This window comes from Pristis pectinata, chromosome 2 (assembly GCF_009764475.1).
Source record: "Pristis pectinata isolate sPriPec2 chromosome 2, sPriPec2.1.pri, whole genome shotgun sequence".
Classification (NCBI taxonomy): Eukaryota; Metazoa; Chordata; class Chondrichthyes; order Rhinopristiformes; family Pristidae; genus Pristis; species Pristis pectinata.
The window spans coordinates 99,188,769-99,208,320 of record NC_067406.1 but is presented as its reverse complement, the minus strand read 5'-3'; the positions used below and the strand labels follow the sequence as shown (position 1 = coordinate 99,208,320).

Below are 19,552 nucleotides of genomic sequence, written 5' to 3'. Positions count from 1 at the left end.
GCAAATATCTCCACAAGGGCCTCTGCAATTTCTTCCATAGCCTCCCATAAGGTCTGGGGGTGCATTTGGTCAGGTCCTGCCCACCTTAATGCGCTTCAAGGCTGCAAATACCTCCTTCCTCGTAATATGCATATGATCCAAGACCTCACTATCTATTACCCTCATTTCTGTCATCCATGATGTATTCCTTATTAAACACCAAGGAAAAATAGACATTAAAGATCTCAGCCATCTCCTGTGGCTCCTCACATAGGCCGCCCTGATAGTCTTTAAGAGGACCTAGTCTCTCCCTAGTCACCCTTTTACTGTTAATATAACTGAAGAACCTCTTGGGATTATCTTTAACCCTGTCTGCCAGCGACATTTTGTGACCATTGTAAACTTAATAGCTGAAACAAGTGAAAGCTGTTGTTCACTTCTGTTTCTAGATAGTGTGCTATACTTGCAATTCTATTAATATAATAACCATAGGGTTCAATTCACTTTTTGGTGTTAGGATTACTGTGTCACTGCTAACATCCCTGTCTAAAAATGACAAAATCTCTCTTCCTCCCTTGGATGTTTTCTGCTGCTGCCCTGCCAGTATTAGTCTGCTCTCATTGCCTCATTGAGGATCCCACTTAATGTACTATTCCTACTTGATGCTATTTGTGACAACTGTTGTAGATGAAATGAAATAAAGAGCTGAGGGCTTGTGCAAAAAATAAACACCAGCAAAAGTACTGAAGTGAACAGCCTCTGTCACTGCTGCAGAACTCTGTTGCAGACTGAACTGACATTTGTGCAGTATGGCATCAGAACCAGTAAGTTATACCTGACAACAGTTAGCTCAGAGGCATGTCTTACTTAAGCCTGTCTATTCGGAGTAAGTAGGATAATATTCTGGGAAAAAATATAACTGTCCTGAAACAAATGTGTCTGCTGCATCAGTTTTTGACATGCCTTGTGGGCTATGTTTAACTGAAGCTTCGCTTAGTCTTAGACTACTGTGTTCTTCTCAATTTTTTTGTTATTCCAATAAGGTCTCTTGGCTCACTGTCACCTCTTTCAGTTAGAGAGTCAAGATTTACAAAGGAAGGACTCTCTCATTGTGACATTAGTAGGACTGACTGGCCAAAAGCTTAATACTTCAGTTGATGGAAATCTGATATGAAGATCAGAAAGTTGGAAATACTCAGCAGGTCAGGCAGCATCTGTGAAATGAAAATCCAAAGTAATGTTTCTGGTGATTGATTGGAAGGTTTAATCTCCTGACTCACATCCTACCCAGACCTTCATTTGTTCCTTCCTCCACTCATGTCTTTCCCTAAGTCATTAAACTTGTTATTCCCAGTGCTGATGTAATGTGTTAGCTTTGCTTCTCTCTCCATAGTTGCAGTCTGACTTGATGACTGTGATTGGCTGACAAGGCTCTGTTGGACTGCCCTAGACATTGTATCAAGCTCTTCAGAAACTCTGTGATTGGTGCCATGTTGATCTTAAACATCAGCTGTAAAAGGTAGATTTTAGATCACTCATATTGGTCTGGGATAAGACATTCTTGAAGCCTCCCCAGTTCTGTCACCAAAATGTTATCCTGTTCTCTAACTTGATTCCATTCAGTTGAGGAGTTCACTAGGCCCTGTTGATGATTGATATGTCTTTATCTTGACTCGGAATAAAACAAACAGGAAGCAATTCCACTCTGCAGAAATGACACGAGTATGCTTTCTGTTGGTCAGTTAATAACAATTCACTTTTCTCTCGGTAAAGATGTAGCACCTGCTTTCCTGAGGCTGTGCACAGGAGATGAACCAAGGAGAGTGAGCAGGGCATCAGAGCCCAATATTTGGTGGGATCACAAACGTAAGATTCAGGGAGAGTGGAAGGCTTGTGGGTACGAGGAATTGAAGTCTGGGAGGTTCAGGGGTTGGGTGGCCTAAGATGACTAGGTCACCTGGATGCAGAGGTAGGGTGAAGGAAACAAGACTGGCAGCAAAGATGGTGGGGGGTGGGCACAGAATTAGCTTGGAAGAGTGGGAACCCAAGATGTAGGTAAGTGTCTGGATAGATTCTGTGATTTGAAGGCGATGTTGTCCAGGGACAACATCATCCTTTTCCCCTGCAGTTTTCCAAACGGAGCCTTACACAGGGAATGGTTCAAAGCTGTGTGGCCCTACTGTAGAAACATCTTGGAGCACCAGTGTGACTCAGCTAAGAAGGGCCCTGTTGAATTTCCTGAGCCATATGAAACAATCCAGAAAAGTTTTTCATTGTGTTGACTTTGAGGGAAATAAAATAATTTTCAATTGCATGACAATGAAGAAAAGCATGATCCATTTGAACTTCCCAGGGAGTGCTGCCCAGACTGCACATAGAGCCGTGTAAATCAATTGGATATTAAGATATAGAGGTCAATAAAGCTTATTTTATACACGGTGCTACTGTACAACATTAGTAGTGCTGCCTACACACCAGAACTAATTATTGTCACAGCATGGATGATCTGAGTTTCTTTTATGAGCAGGGAGTCCAGGATGTAGAGTATTGTGAGTGACACTGACCTGAGGTGGTCTGGTTATGTAACCAGTGCTTTTACCATTTGACTGTTGTCTTTGATGGTTTCTGAGGTATTCAATATCCTTCCATTTTTAACCACCTAGTCCTCATGACTGCAGTCTAATTTATCAGATATCAAAAGCGTTCAGATGATTTTATTTTCAAATTGGCAACTACAGATCTTTGTATATTACTTTTTAAGACGGAGTTTTTGTGATTCAAGTGATCAAGTGTTTAATTAAAAGTGTTAATATAAAAAAATTAAAAGATCAATTTTATTGATAAATGCATCTGGTCAATCGCACGGGATCTTATTATAAACATGGCCAAGTCATCATATTCAGAATAGTCAGTTAACTGAAAACATTTTAGTTACCTGTAGGTCACATTTAACATGTTCATATGGTGCACTCTGCAGTACAAGAGGTGATATTACATACGAGACAGATATGCCCACATGAGTTGTACGATTGGCAAACTGAGTGTGTTACTTGTACATTGCCATTGTATATAATTTCCCAGGTCAGTTTTTTTTTGGTAGTTATAGTAATGTTTGTAGACTGCTAGACCTACTTGTTGCAACAAAACAGTGATCTCTGTATATTTATTTGTTTGATGCTACTTATAATTATTAACAAAAATCTGCAGTTTGATTGCACAGTGTAATTGATCATTAATTGTTTGTGTCTGTCTAATTTCAGTGCACAAAGACTATGTGCACATAAATGACTGGATGTGGTACTTATTTTGTTTAACTGGATCTTTTCAATCTTTATATTTTGATTAATGCATTGAGCACAATTAATTTTCCAAGCTGTTGAGCTAAGCAACCTGCTGTGTATTCAAATGCATTCAAAGGTATACCTTTCTGTGAAACTGAATGCACTTGCAAATTTGTTTAATAAACACATGGATCCAAGCTACACTTTTGGTTGTCTTATTGCGCTTTAGAGTATTATGTAATTTATTGTGGCTTCTCCTTAACATTTAATACAAAAATAAAGAAAAACGTAGTAGGTTTTTTTTCCTAACGGTTTGGGGATAGCGGGGAGTAACTGCGCAGGCGCGTGACGTCAGTCGGTAGCGTGCGAACAGTTTAAAACGAGGACCGCCATATCTAGCAGGCAGCGTCGGAGTGGGCAGTGGAGTGAGAGGGAGCAGAGTGATTGGGCTTTGGCTCAAGGGGCTTAGACGGTAAAGGGGCGAGATGGGTCAGTAGCTGGTAAGTAAAGGTAAGGTTTACCTATTATTGTTATAAATTTTAAGTAGGATAAAACTAGGTAGGGAAAGAATTGTTCAGATGGAGGACATGGTGGTGTGCTGCAGCTGCTTGATGTGGGAGCTAGTGGACCCTGCTGGGGTGCACGGTGACCACTTCTACAGTAAGTGCTGGAGGCTGGAGGAACTTCAGTTCAGAATTGATGAGCAGCTTCAGACACTGCGAAACATCAGGGAGGGAGAGAGTTATGTAGATGCTGTGCATCGGGAGACAGTCACCCCCCTTAGAGCAGGTACTTCTAGGGTCCAGGAAGCAGAAGATGAAAAAGAAAGGGAACAGGCAAACAGTGCAGAGGACCCTGGACGCTGTTCCCCTCAATAACAGGTTTTCCGCTTTGGAAGCTGTTGAGGGGAATGACCAGCAGGGATCAAGCAGCAGTAGCCAGGTCTCTGGCACTGGGACTGGTCCTGCTGCTCAGAAGGGAAGGGAGGAGAAGAGGAAGGCAGTCGTGATAGGGGACTCGATAGGGAAACAGATAGAAGGTTCTGTGGAAGTGAGCACGAATCCCGGATGGTATGTTGCCTCCCAGGTGCCAGGGTCCAGGATGTCTCTGATCGGGTCCACAGTATTCTTGAGTGGGATGAAGAACAGCCAGAAGTCGTGGTTCATGTTGGTACCAACGACATAGGTAGGAAGAGGGATGAGGTCCTGAAAAGTGAGTTTAGGGAGCTAGGCAGAAGGCTGAAGAACATGACCTCAAGGGTAGCAATCTCAGGATTGCTGCCAGTGCTACGTGATAGTGAAGGTAAGAATAGGAGGAGATGGCAGATGAATGCGTGGCTGAAGAGTTGGTGAGGGAGGGAAGGTTTTAGATTTTTCAATCATTGGGATCTCTTCTGGGGAAGGTGGGACCTGTACAGAGAGGACAAGTTACACCTGAACCCGAGGGGGGGCCAATATCCTTCCAGGCAGGTTTGCTAGGGTGGTTTGGGATGGTTTAAGCTAGTTTGCGAGGAGGATGGGAAGCAGAGGGGTAGGTCAGAGGAAAAGGGGGATGGGGAAAAGTCAGATCTAACATGTAGAGAGGCTTTGAGGAAGGAGAAGCAGAGTACAGGCTATAAAAGTAGAAAGGTGGCTGGGCTAAAGTGCATTTACTTAAATGCAAGAAGTATCAGGAATAAGGGTGATGAACTGAGATCTTGGATAAGTACATGGGACTATGATATTGTGGCTCTTGCAGAGACTTGGCTGTCACCAGGGCAGGAATGGATATTGAATATTCCTGGATTTCAGTGTTTTAAAAGGGATAGGGAGGGAGGGAGAAGAGGAGGAGGGGTGGCGTTACTGGTCAGGGACATTATTACAGCTGCAGAAAGGGTGGATAATGTAGAAGGATCTTCTCTAGAGTCAGTATGGGTGGAAGTTAGGAACAAGAAAGGAGCAGTTACTCTACTGGGAGTATTCTATAGGCCCCCCAGTAGCAGCAGGGATACTGAGGAGCAGATTGGGAGGCAGATTTTGGAAAGGTGTAAGAATAACAGGGTTATTATCACGGGAGACTTCAACTTCCCAAATATTGATTGGCACCTACTTAGTGCCAAAGGTTTAGATGGGGCAGAGTTTGTTAAGTGTGTCCAGGACGGATTCCTGTCACATTATGTTGACAGGCCGACTAGAGGGAATGCCATATTAGATCTAGTATTAGGTAATGAACTGGGTCAGGTGACAGATCTCTCAGTGGGTGAGCATTTGGGGGACAGTGACCACTGCTCCCTAACCTTTAGCATTGTCATGGACAAGGATAGGAGCAAAGAGGACAGGAAGATATTTAATTGGGGAAGGGCAAATTATGAGGCTATAAGGCTAGAACTTGAGAGTGTAAATTGGGATGACATTTTTGAAGGGAAATGTACTATAGAGATGTGGTCGTTGTTCAGGGATCTCTTGCAGGATGTTAGGGATAAATTTGTCCTGTTGAGGCAGAGAAAGAATGGCAGGGTGAGGGATCCATGGATGATAAGAGAGGTGGAACAAATAGGAGGAAGAAGGCAACATACATGCGGTGTAGGCAGCAAGGATCAGATGGGGCTCATGAGGAATATAGGGTAGCAAGGAAGGAACTTAAGAAGGGGCTGAGGAGAGCAAGAAGGGGACATGAAAAGGCCTTGGCAAGTAGGGTTAAGGAGAATCCCAAGGCACGTAGATGTCAAGAGAGAGGATGTGTTGGAGCTGTTACAAAATATTAGGACAGATAAGTCCCCGGGATCTGACAGAATATTCCCCAGGCTGCTCCGCGAGGTGAGAGAGGAGATTGCTGAACTGTTGGTTAGGATCTTTGAGTCCTCGTTGTCTACGGGAATGGTACTGGAGGATTGGAGGGTGGCGAATTTCTTAAGTTCCTTCCTCGCTACTCTATATTCCTCATGGGCCCTGTCTGAACCTTGCTGCTTATACCTTATGTATGCTACCTTCTTCTCCCTAACTAGTCATTCAACCTCTCTCGTCACCCACAGTTCCTTCACCCTGCCATTCCTTCTCTGCCTCACCGGGACATATTTATCCCTAACATCCTGCATAAGATCCCTGAACATTGACCACATCTCCATGGTACATTTCCCTTCAAAAAGGACATCCAGATTTACACTCCCAAGTTCTCTCCTTATAGCCTCATTACCCTTATTGCCCTTCCCCAATTAAATATCTTCTTGTCCTCTCTGCACCTGTCCCTGTCCATGACAATTTTAAAGGTTATGGAGCAATGATCACTGTCCCCCAAATGCTCACCCACCAATAGATCTTTCACCTGTCCCGGTTCATTTCCTGAAACTAGATCTAGCATGGCATTCCCTCTAGTCGGCCTGTCGACATACTGCGTCAGGAATCCCTCCTGGACACATCTAACAAACTCCGTCCCATCTAAACCTTTGGCACTAAGCAGGTTCCAGTCTATATGTGGGAAGTTGAAGTCTCCCATTATAACAACCCTGTTATTTTTGCTTCTCTCCAAACACTGACTGCCAATCTGCTCCTCGATATCGCTACTGCTACCGGGGGGCCTATAGAATACTCCTAGTAGAGTAACTGCTCCTTTCTTGTTCCTTACTTCCACCCATACTGACTCTAGAGATGATCCTTCTACAACATCCATCCTTTCCGCAGCCGTAACAGTGTCCCTGACCAGTATCGCCACCCCTCCTCCTCTTCTCCTCCCTTCTGAAAACCAGGAATATTCAATATCTACTCCTGCCCTGACATCAGCCACATCTCAGTAATAGCCACAATATCATAGTCCCCCATACTTATCCAAGCCCTCAGTTCATCTCCCTTATTCCTGACGCTTCTTGCATTTAAGTAAACACACTTCAGTCCATCTACCTTACTACTTTTATAGCCTGCATTCTGCTTCTCCTTCTCCAAAGCCTCTCTACCTGTTTGATCTAACTTTTCCCCATCCCCTTTTTCCTCTGACCTACTCCTCCGGTTCCCTTCCCCCTCACAAACTAGTTTAAACCCTCCCCAACCACCCTAGAAAACCTAGCCGCAAGGATATTGGCCCCCTTCTGGTTCGGGTGTAACCCGTCCTCTCTGTACAGGTCCCACCTTCCCGAGAAGAGATCCCAATGATCCAGAAATCTAAAACCCTCCCTCCTGCACCAACTTCTCAGCCACGCATTTATCTGCCACCTCCTCCTGTTCCTGCCTTCACTATCACGTGGCACCGGCAGCAATCCTGAGATTGCTACCTTTGAGGTCCTGTTCCTTAGTCTTCTGCCTAGCTCCCTGAACTCGCTCTTCAGGACCAGAGGAATAGATAAGAGTAGACAGCCAGTGCCTCTTTCCCAGGGCACCAATGCTCAATACAAGAAGGCATGGCTTTAAAGGAATGGGTGGGAAGTTCAATGGCGATATCAGAGTAAGGTTTTTCACCCAGAGAGTGGTTGGTGCATGGGATGTGCTGCCTGGGGTAGTGGTGGAGGCAGGTACATTGGTTAAGTTCAAGAGATTGTTAGATAAGCATATGGAGGAATTTAAAATAGGGGGATATGTGGAAGGAAGGGGTTAGATAATCTTAGGTGTGGTTTAAAGGTCAACACAACATGGTGGGCCAAAGGCCTGTATTGTGCTGTATTGTATTTTAGGCAGACTCGTATGCCTAAAATATTCCTTTGGCAGTTACCTAACTGACCAGTAAATATACATTTAAAATTTAATTATCTTAGAGTACCTTTAATATTGGAGGTCAAGAGTAATGAATCAGGAAGCAAAAGCCTCAGTTATGTCTATCAGTGTAACGTCTTGACAACAGATCTTTTTCAGTGCTTTGTTAATTCAATGATGACAACATTCAGTATTATTAGGTTTCGGTTTCAGAATAAAAAGTTATTGTTTCCATGATATTCTGTTTTTTGATACTAGATCATATTTGCGTATGTGTTATCCAACAAGTCTGTAAATAGCAATAATTAGCCATGAGGATACTTAAAAATCAATCAGCAAGGAAAGTGATGCCAAATAATGAAACACTTGAGAAAAAATTAATTCACAATATTATAAAATCTTTAAAAATGATTGCTACAACAAGGCCATGAAAATAGATTCTATTATTACGCTGAATTAGTTTTAATGTTTATAAAAGTCATTTTTATACTTTTTTTACCTCTCCAAAATTTTTATACTCCAAAAATCTTCATTAAAACTTTAAACCTGCAATCTCAAAAAAGCGGAAAATAACATTATTAAATGTCATGTTCCTGAAAGCTTTCAATTTTAAATGGTTTTGTGAATAAAAATGACACTTCAAGAATATGATAGGCACACTGATCCTTGGCTACTAAGTGGCCTATTTTCATTCTGTACAATAGTCTGTTGTGGAAAGGTGTAGAAATTGAGCGTTTTTAGTATGCTGTTTGCTTCAATAGAGAGACTCAAGTTCATTTATGCCTTTAAGCATCTGTTTCATGTGATGAGAGCAAGTGTACAGAAATGAAGTTCCAGCATCACTGAATTTAATAAGTGAATTGAAATCAACCTCTTTTCACCTTGTGTTGGTTGCACAGTTAGCCTATGAGCCATAGCCTGATAACCACTCTGCCAGCTGCAAGGGATAACACAACTAGTGAAATATAATGGAACATTCTTCAACAGAATAATTAAAGAGCGGCCATTCCTGGCCTCACTGTGTGCCCTCTAGACAAGTCAGCATATGAGTGGGTGGGCGTGGTTGTAGATACATGGATTTAATTTTTTTTACATTAGGGCAGAAAAGATCTATCTTGTAATTTTCGATACTGAAAAATGAATGCAAAAAGTCAATGAAAAGATTGACAGCTTTGGAAGTCTTTGTATTAATATCAGCTAATGGAATTTGATGTCTGAGAATATTTTCGCATAAGTAATATGAGGGTCTGTTTGAAATGAAAACCACATCAAACACTACACATCTGTAAGGCTTCAAAATCATGAGTGGGGGAAAAATCGCAAATAATCTGATTGTTTTATTCATTTTACTTTAATATACAAATTTTGTCTTGTTCGACTAATACACAAAGACATTAACAGTTTACAAATAAAAGTAACAAAACACTAAGGTGCAGAAATAATTGTGTCATATATGAGCTTGGTTTATACAGGATCTTCTGTTGACAATTTATTTAAAAAGTAATATCAAGGTTACAATCAAGATTTTGGCTAGTCCTACAGGCAGATCAGAAGCAATATTTACATCACAGTGAAGCTGTGGTTATAAAAACCTCTTGGTCGACTCGCATGTGTCATCAGTATATTTGAAAAACTATTAGGTCTTGTATATATGATATTTAGTCATAGAATGAAATGTAAGTTCACAAAGATGGAAGTCCATTTCAAAATATTAAGCTAAATTCAAGTTGGAGAATATGACAAATAAATGGAGCTCAGACGTGACAGGCAATATCTCAGCTTAAATTTACACATTCTGTCATTCATGCCTCAGTTTTCTCATTTAGTTTTATTGCTTTTGTTATTCCCCTGCCCAACCCAATGCCACCCTTTTGTTGTCTGTGTGTATGTGTGTGGAGGGGGGGAGCAGGGGGCAGGGATTATAATGAAGTCCTACGATAGACGTAGTACGGTAAGGTATTGTACAAGGGTTAAGGAGAGTTGGCAACAATTTTGCTTGCGCCCTTTGTTTACATATTATGCTTTCAGGAGTATGGTGGAGGCGTAGGACTCCCACTGCCTAACTCGGGTGAAATGGATAATTGAGTCCAGTAAGTACAGTTCTCTCTGTTATTATTTTGCTAGATTCCTCCAGGTCTGTTTGAACACAAGAAATTTAATCTGCAACTCTTTACTTAAACATAGTTGAAGTTTGCTTGCCTTTTTGGTTTAGCTTGCCTTTTTGGTTTAACTTGCCTTTTAAAGCTTAAAAGGCAAGCTCTGCCTTAAAAGGGCAAAAAATCCATTCACATTAGACAGACAATTCTGCACAGATTTACATTTATCTGTTGGTGATATAAACAACAGGGCTACGTGACCTTAAGATGGATTTGGGGAGGTAGAATATCTCTGCTGACCACTAGTTATGCCTCTGTCAATGAGCAAATATCCATGGCACGGCAATACTACTGGGCTCTAACCTCAGCAAACCTGGATGAAGGTAGTGTCTCACTGTAATGTAATGCCACCAGATCAAAGAGATTTATAAGAAGCAAACCTCATTTGTAAAAATTGAAGGAAAATAGCAAATATTGGAAATCTGTAAAAAAAAACAGAAAATGCTGGAAATTCTCAACTGGTCATGCAGCATCTACAGGAAGAGAAACAGAGATAACGTTTCTCATTCCACAGATGAGTGTTTCTGGCATTTTATGTTTGTTATATTTACCCTTTAGATCAAACCCATGGCAACAGCGAAGCCTCAAACTTTTAAAATGTAAATGTTTTTGCCATTTCAGCAGCACTGGGCATTGGGAATAATTACTAAAGGCTGGATCTGTCTTTGGAAAACAGGTCAAAAATTGTGATGGGATGAAATTACATTCAGCCTCAGTGACCTAACTACTGCATCATTGCACTAAAATGCTCAATGGATTTTGCACCCCATTGCATTTGAATGAAACACTGTTAGACTTTAGGCATACTTCCTATTTGAGAGAATTCCTGATATATACATTTTTACTTGCATTCTCACTATTTAATGAATTAGGAGTTCAGACTCAGAAGTTGAGAATGAAAATCAACAGACTGCAAAAATATTTCATCCAATTGCACAAATTCTCCACTTGCAGGAGCACAGATTCATAAAATGATTCCCTTTCCCTTTCAAGAAAATTCAATCTCCATGAGAACAAAGGTCATGAAGGATAGAAGTGTATAGCTTCGTCAATTATTTTAAGCCTTTATAAGACAGCTTACAAAGAAGAAATCACACCTTAACAAATTTATAATAATTTACAAAAGCAAAACACAATCATGTATAAGTTCAGAATTGAGACTGAATATTTTACTGCATATATTTGCTAGGGTTCTATTTTTGCTTGGAAAATAAAAATGAGAGAATTATCCATTTTCTAAATTCTGATTGTTTATAATCTCAAATTTATAGTTTTCAATTGACATTTCATATACATGAGTTCATTACCAAAGACAAATAAATAGTAACTGTCATGGTATACCTGCTGCAGCGCTCTGTCTGGTTCATAGGCTGCTAACAAGCTACTGAGAATAATTGCGCATGAAACTTTTTTAAAAAAATGGCTCAGTGAAATCTGAAAACAGTTGATTTTTGTGAACTTAGAAAAAGCTCGGTTGTGTAAAAACCTCAAGCATATTTATATCAAGAAGGATGGCCCTCAAGTATGTAGAGTGTACCAACTATTTGGAGGCACTGATGGAATACGCAGAAAAAGATGCACAATTTTAAGAACACTAATGTCAGATACTAATATAATAGTGGCATATGATATACCACAGAGATAAAGAGAAATAATTGTTGTTTAAGGTAAATGGAATAAAGATTACCACCAGAGATAGCAAACAAGATAGCCATGAAATATTCTGAAAAAGAGGTACAAGCCTATAACCTCTGCATGTCGTGATGGGGGAGAGAATCCACTTAGGGAAAGAATTTTCAAACCATTTGACTAGAAATTAATTGTGGCCTGTTCCCTGTGTCTGAACTGACAGCATGGGAGCCTGTGGACTCTATTTAATAACCGCTACAAGATACCAATATCCACAGGGCTGGTCTGCTTTTGCCTGCAGTCCTACTTGCTGGCAACAGCCAGAAGTTAAGTCTAGGTTTCTGCATTGACCTCCAATAGGCAGTCAAGTATGATTTTTAGGCCAATATAGATTAGGAAAACAGTTGTGCATTCTGATTGAATGGAAAGAAATTAATAAATAGTTCCTAGAAAGGGCACCAAGACCTTGAAATAAGGCTTATGCTCTTTTAAAGGCAGCCTCACAGCCACCAAAAAAGTCCTGAATGCAACTCCCTGGTGGCCTTTGTACACGGAGCATAAAACCCCTTCTACTTTTGTATTGATGTGGAAGCATGACTTTGTAGTCTACTTGATTCTGTGGAATGCATGTTTGCCTCTTAACGCCACAACTGTTAACAGTATTACAAAGAAATTTTTTTTAAAATGAGGAAATTAACCCTAGTTTACTGGGCATATTTCCAGATCCCAATACACTTCACCCAGGCATAGAAGGACAAAAACATGGTAATGGCATATTCTTTCACCTGTGGCATTTTTGGCAATGAACAACAGAAAACTAAGCCATACAAAACATGGAAATTTACTTGTTCTTCATACCCAGGTCTAAGTTTATTGCAGTACATCACAGCCCAGGAATTTGTCTTTGATTTTACTAGCAGTCATGGCCTGTAATTAATGCTTATTGTTAACAGATTTGCAGCTGAAGTTAAAAATGATTCATAGCAACATGTTTTTTTCCTAGGGTAGTAACACTATTGCTAGATAAACTTTACCAAATACATTTCTACACTACATTTACAATCCATAACCATCCACTCAAATGTTTTAATTCATAGATTGGCTTCTGGTGGTATCAGCACAAATGATTATAATGGAAGTCTGTAATGAATTTTTCTTCCACCATTTAAGTCAGTTCTAATTACAGGTTGCTTGTAAAGATAAACAAATTGAATTTCTTCCATAATTAGCCTGATACTATTTGGGAATTTTTAGGAATGCCTCTGAATGCCTGTGTAATAATGGCTCCACATATAGTTGAAACCAGCAGGAATATGATTGTGGAAATACACGAGGATACATTTTATGAGGCTGTTTCCCTAGCACTCAACATGTGCAGGTTGGAGAGCTGGTGCAAAATTGAGTGTTTGCTATCAGTACCTGATTAATCACAGAAAAATAGTGTGGACCTTTTTCACTTTCTGCTGAGCAAAGCAGAATCTCTGTTTGCCTAGGGTCATTTATTTTCTGGTGAGATCATTAACAGTTTTAGCCTCATTTTTATTCTTTTCTCTGATGCTGATGAGAAGGTAAACTCACTACCATATGGAGTAGTCACAATGAAAAGCAAAGTTGCATTTCAGATGAAGCTACGTAAGTGCAAGAGCAGAAGGAAGTTCAGTAGAGAGGGAAGAGACTAGTGTGGAGCATAAGCATCAGTACAGAGCAGAAAAGTTGAATGGTATGATGGAGGAGGTGAACGATGAACTGGCACAAAAAATGGGCAATGTAAAGCACAAGAATGGGATGAAACTTCTTTTGACAACATATGCATTGTAAGTTTCCTGGAATGTTTACTAAAAAAAGTTGTAATATTTGCTACCAAATATAGCTGCCATATTCCAATGAAACTATTTCAGAGATGTATGTAATGACATATTTTATCAACATATTAACTAAGACAAGTGACTTGAAGCAATACGGCAACCCACAATATATAACTCACAAACTTCTATGTTTCTGCATGAGTATAGCAACTTTACACAAAAGGTTTGTTTCTGATTGGTCCGAAGAATAATAAATCACAAGACCAAATAAGAAGATTATGTTTTAAAGCAAAAGCAAAACACTGTGGACACTGGGCATCTAAATTGAAAACGGTAAATGAATGGACTTGAAAAGTTAGGTCTGCTTCTCTCTGCAGATCCACTAAATTTTCCACCATTTTCACTGTTTTCATTATTAATATGCAAAGAACGGAATGATATCGAAATAAACTGCTGAGAAAACTCTCTAAAACAAAAAGAGTTCAGCCACAGAGTCACCAAGACCATAATGTGATAGTCGGGATTGCTCATCAAATTATTACAATGTTTTCCAAAAAATGAACCCTATTCAAAACTAGTATTTGTAATTCACATTTTTTTTTCATATATTTAATTCTTCACCATTGAAATCAAATGGGAGTTTTGACAAATAAATTTTAAATATGGTCTTATTTCAAATTAAATTATACATAATTACATTTTTCTTTAGTATAAAAGCACATCAACTATCTTACATCAAAGCTAAATTTTTTTTTTACCAATATTGCTTTTCTATATGTCAAAAATTACCTGTGTATCAAAACCCTTTCCATTCTGGGTGAAATGGATAATATTTTCGAGAAAATGTGGAATGACACAAGCTACAACAAATGACAAGCACATTATCCCGACAGGAATCCATGTCAAAACAGATAATTTTGGGAAACAAAACGAATGGAAAATAAATGGAATTTTATCTTTAAAGAATGAATACAATGTATTACTAAAAAACTGTATATTTCCCTGGAGAGCTTTTGAGCACCATTTCCTTTTCCCAACATTAAATAAGATGTGTACAATAAAAACAGACAATAGGGTGCATACGATTAAAAACAGACAATAGGATGTGCACAACTAAAAACAGACCAGAGAGCATCTATGATTAAAAAGAGACCATAGAGTGTGTACAATAAAAACAGACAATAGGGTGTATATAATTAAAAACAGGCAATAGGGTGTGTACAATTAAGACAAACAATAGGGTGTATATGATTAAAAACAGATAATAGGGTGTATACGATAAAAACAGATGATAGGGTGTGTACGATAAAAACAGGTGACAGGAAATGTACAGTAAGACAAAAATAGGGTGTGTATAATAAAAACAGACGTAGGCTGTGTACAATAAAAACAAATGATAGGTCTGTACAACAAAAACAGACGATGGGGGTACAATAAAAACAGGCAATAGGAAGTGTAAAATAAAATGTTGTACAATGATATGGTTGACAACTGTCAAGAACATAAGAACATAACTACATTTATGTTCCAACATTCTTACAATTGTCAAAACTGAGTGGATACTGCAAACTATACTGGATCCATTGATTTACTATGAAGCCTTTTCCTTCAGGAGCACCATACACAAAACACTTATTGTGCTTATAATACAATCATAATTTGAAAGGTCAATCTAAAATGCCTATTTTGTAATAAATATGTTTCCCTTTGTACTGTGGTGTTGAAATTGTCTTTTCTTGTCCAGAATTTATTTTTCAATCATGAAAACAGATATGGTATTATTTAAGCAGAAAAGCATATGTCTGCTAAGAAACACTTGGCCAATAGATGGTGGAAAGGTGGAGCTGAGGTGAGGTCAGGGGCCAATTGGACACAATTTAAATATCATCCATGTTCACATATAACAATAAACTACACTTCAGCATAGAATTTCTGCTAACTTTCAGCAAGTAATGTGAAGACCATGAGCTCTGCATAGTTCTTATGAAGTAAAGGACTCAGTAACAGTGCTTCTGGTCTGGATCATAATGTTTAGAGAAATAAATATAAAAAATTATGAACTCTTTTTTTATTTTTATGTTCCAGTCTTCAGCTCCCATTCCTGTAAAAAAAAATGAAAAATTGACAAATGCCATTGAAACATTCCTTTCAGATTACATCCTAGTTATCCGTCCAAATCACATGATTTTTATTTAAAAAAGCAAAATACCAAGTGAATGTTGCTTGGTCACTGAACTCACAGCTATGAATGATGTCCTAACTTGGGGCTGTGTGAGAGCCTGATCTTCAATTGTCTTGGACCTCTCTGGTATGCATGGTAGCTAGTGTGCAATGGTCATCCTACGTTTAAAGAATTCATACACAATCATCTTCTAAGAACTAGAGTGGAAGCAAATCATCCTTGATCCTAAGGGATTGCCTAAAACGGTTTGCATCATAAGGTCACCTGGATGGCAAAAGGATCATTTTTTTAATAGCAATCTTATTAAAGGAAAACTGAGACAACCCATCTTAAACCAACAGAATGACAGGTGGCAAAGGACTTGGCTCTTGGCTGTTGTAGGAAATGTAACTAAGCAGATCCAGATGGTAATGAATGAGACAAACAATCGAAAAATAAATTAAAGAGGAAAGAAAATAAAATACAATGACCTGAATGCTGTTTTGTGTGTTTCTCAAATAGCTGCTTATTTGCATAACATAATTTGCACTATGTAGTTGTCAGTTAATTGCACTTTTGATCAAGCTACCCTGGGAGAGGGTACAGGGTCAATTTATTGGGGTGAGGGTGGGTGGTGTTTGATGGACATATGGAGGAGAATGAACTGCAGCAAAATAAGTGGGGAATGGGATTAGTGGCATTGCTATGAAAGGCGACACAGATTCAATGAGCTGAAAGGCCTCCTGATGTCATGAGAAAATATGAAATATGAAAAGGTTTATACTGATGAAGCACAGGAGGCCTCTCAAGTTTAGGCTGTGTTTTTTTGAGAAAAGTTTCCTAATTGTTCAGTCAGTACAACTGTTTGCATTTCAGAACTATGGAACAGGGAAGTACTGTGAAAAAATGTGATGTAAGCGGCAGCGGCGGGAAGATAGTGGAGAGTCACCTGACCCGGTGAGTTTTTTGTTTCTCTCCCCATTTGCTTGGAGTTTTTCCCCCCAGCAGAAGCCAGTGCACAGGCTTCTCTCTCCTTGCTTGGGGTCTTTAACCATAAAAGTGAGGTAGGGTCTAGCGGAGCGGCCATCGTTGGAGCGGCTATCATTGGAGTGGGCTAGAGTCAGAGTGAGAAATTAAGAGACTTTGACTCAAGAGGCTTCGATGAGAAGAGGCCAAGGCAAACTAACAGGTAAGGAGGGTAAGTTTGTCCTTTTATTATTGCTGCATTGGTCTCAGTGTCCCTTAGTACAGTGTAGGCAGGATGACAGATATGGCACTGCTCCTCCTGTGGGATGTGGGAATTCGTGGAACTTGATGGTCTCCCTGCTGACTACACATGCGGGAAGTGCAGCCAACTTCAGCTCCTGAAAGACCGGATTAAGGAGCTGAAGCTGGAGTTGGATGAACTAAGGATCATTTGGGATGCTGAGTGAATCATAGATAGGACTTCTGAGCAGGTGGTTACACCCAGAGGGCAGGATTCAGGTAGTGGATGGGTGAGCAGTGAGAGTGGTAGGGGGGAAAAGAAGTCAGTGCAGAGTCCCCCTGTGGCCATTCCTCTCAGCAACAAGTATACCCCTTTGGATACTGCTGAGGGGCATGACCTATCTGGGCAAGGCAGCAGCAGCCAGACCAGTAGCACTGTGGTCGGCTCTGAGGCTCCGAAGGGAAGGGTGAAGTCAGGCAGAGCGACAGTCACAGGGGACTCGATAGTTAGGGGGACAGACAGGAGATTCTGTGGCTGCAAAAGGGTTCTCCAGGATGTTGCCTCCCGGGTGCGAGGGTCCTGGACGTCCCAGAGCGTTTGCAGGATCTTCTTAAGGGGAGGGTGAGCAGCCAGAGGTCGTGGTGCATATTGGCACCAATAATGTAGGCAGGAGAGGGGTAGAGGTCCTGCGCAATGAGTATGGGGAGTGGCTGGGGAGATGGTGCAGGAGGCAGAGTTTCAAGTTCTTCAATCACTGGAACCTTTTCTGGGGAAGGGGTGACCCGTACGAGAGGGACGGGTTGCACCTGAACTGGAGGGGAACCAATATCCTGGCAGGGAGGTCTGTTAATGCTACTGGGGAAGGTTTAAGCTAGCTTCGCAGGAGGATGGGAACCAGAACAACAGCTCAGTAAGTGAGGGAACGGGCAGGAGGGCTGATGTCAGGGAATGTAGTATTAGGCAGATTCCTGATAACAGACATGATGGGACGAATGGTTTGAAATGTTTGTACTTTAATGCTAGGAGTATTGTGGGCAAGAGTGATGAACTTAGAGCATGAATCAGTACATGGAACTATGGTGTTGTGGCTATTACAGAGACTTGGTTGAGGGAGGGACAGAAATGGGTGATCAATGTACCAGGGTTTCGAAGTTTCAGGAAGAATAGAGAGGGGGGTAAAAGAGGGGGAGGAGTTGCAATACTAATTAGAGATATCAGATGCACTCCGGGGAGACATAATGGAGGGCTCAGACACAGATTCTATATGGGTAGAACTCAGGAATAGGAAGGGTGCAATCAATCTCATTGGGAGTGTACTATAGACCTCCCAATAGCCACCGGGACATTGAGGAATGGGTATGCAAACAGATTAGGGAAATGAGTTGTGGTCATGGGAGACTTCCCTGATATAAATTGGGACCTTTTTAGTGGAAGGGGGTTAGATGGGGCAGAATTTGTTAAGTGTATCCAGGAGGAGTTCTTAAATCAATATGTTGACATTCCAACATATTCTGAACCTGGTGTTGGGTAATGACCCTGGCCAGGTGACTCACCTATCAGTGGGTGAGCAATTGGGGAACAGTGACCACAGTTCATTAACTTTCAGGATAGCTGTAGATAAGGATAGGTATGGGGCTAGTGGGAGGGTTTTAAATTGGAGCAGGGCTAATTATGAAGGAAGGAACTAGGAAGAGTAAACTGGGAACACCTTTTTGCTGCCGTCCACGTCGAACATGTGGAAAGCGTTTAAGGATCAAATACATAGGGTACAGCATAGGTATGTCCCGATTAGAAGGAAGGACATGAATGGCAAAATAAGGGAACCTTGGATGTCCAGAGAAGTGATGAACTTAGTCAAGAAAAAAAAGGACAAGTATGTAGAGCTTTGGAAGTTAGGATCAGATAGAGCATGTGAGGACTATAAAGAAGCTAGAAATGAACTCAAGAAAGGAATTAGGAAAGCCAAGAGGGGCCATGAAAAGTCCTTAGCAAGTAGGATGAAAGAGAATCCAAAGGCATTCTATACCCACGTAAGGAATAGGAGGATTGGATAAAAAGGAATAAGGTATTGTGGATAGTGTAGAAGGTTGCTGTAGATTACAACAGGATATTGATAGAATGCAGACCTGGGCTGAGAAGTGGCAGATGGAGTTCAACCCGGATAAATGTGAAGTGATACACTTCGGGAGATCAAATTTCAAGGCAGAATACAAGGTTAATGGTAGGACTCTTAGTGTGGAGGAACAGAGGGATCTTGGGGTCCACGTCTATAGATCCCTCAAGGTTGCCGCACAGATCGATAGAGTTGTTAAGAAGGCGTATGGTGTTTTGGCCTTCATTAGTAGGGGTATTGAGTTCAAGAGCCCCGAGATGATAGAACTCTGGTCAGACCACACTTGGAGTATTGTGTTCAGTTCTGGTCACCTCATTATAGGAAGGATGTGGAAACGTTAGAGAGGGTGCAGAGGAGAATTACCAGGATGTTGTCTGGATTGGAGAGAATGAGCTTGAGAGGTGACTTGATAGAGGTGTACAAGATGATAAGAGATATAGATCGAATGGACAGTCAGAGACTTTTTCCCAGGGTGACAATGGCTAACACAAGGGGACATAATTTTATGGTGATTGGAGGAAGATATAAGGGGGATGTCAGGGGTAAGTTTTTTTATACAGAGAGTG

At 40.6% G+C, this 19,552-nt stretch overlaps 1 protein-coding gene across 2 annotated transcripts in view; it reads right to left on the bottom strand.

Annotated features, from left to right (window-relative positions):
* Positions 1-9,256: 9,256 nt before the first annotated feature.
* Positions 9,257-19,552, bottom strand: part of afap1 (actin filament associated protein 1) — a 232,885-nt gene continuing 222,589 nt past the window's right edge. For both annotated transcript variants that reach the window (XM_052009986.1, XM_052009989.1), the window contains one exon: positions 9,257-15,606. In XM_052009986.1, the coding sequence (XP_051865946.1) occupies positions 15,580-15,606 (27 nt within the window). In that variant the 3' untranslated portion in view covers positions 9,257-15,579. The remainder of the gene's footprint in view (positions 15,607-19,552) is intronic.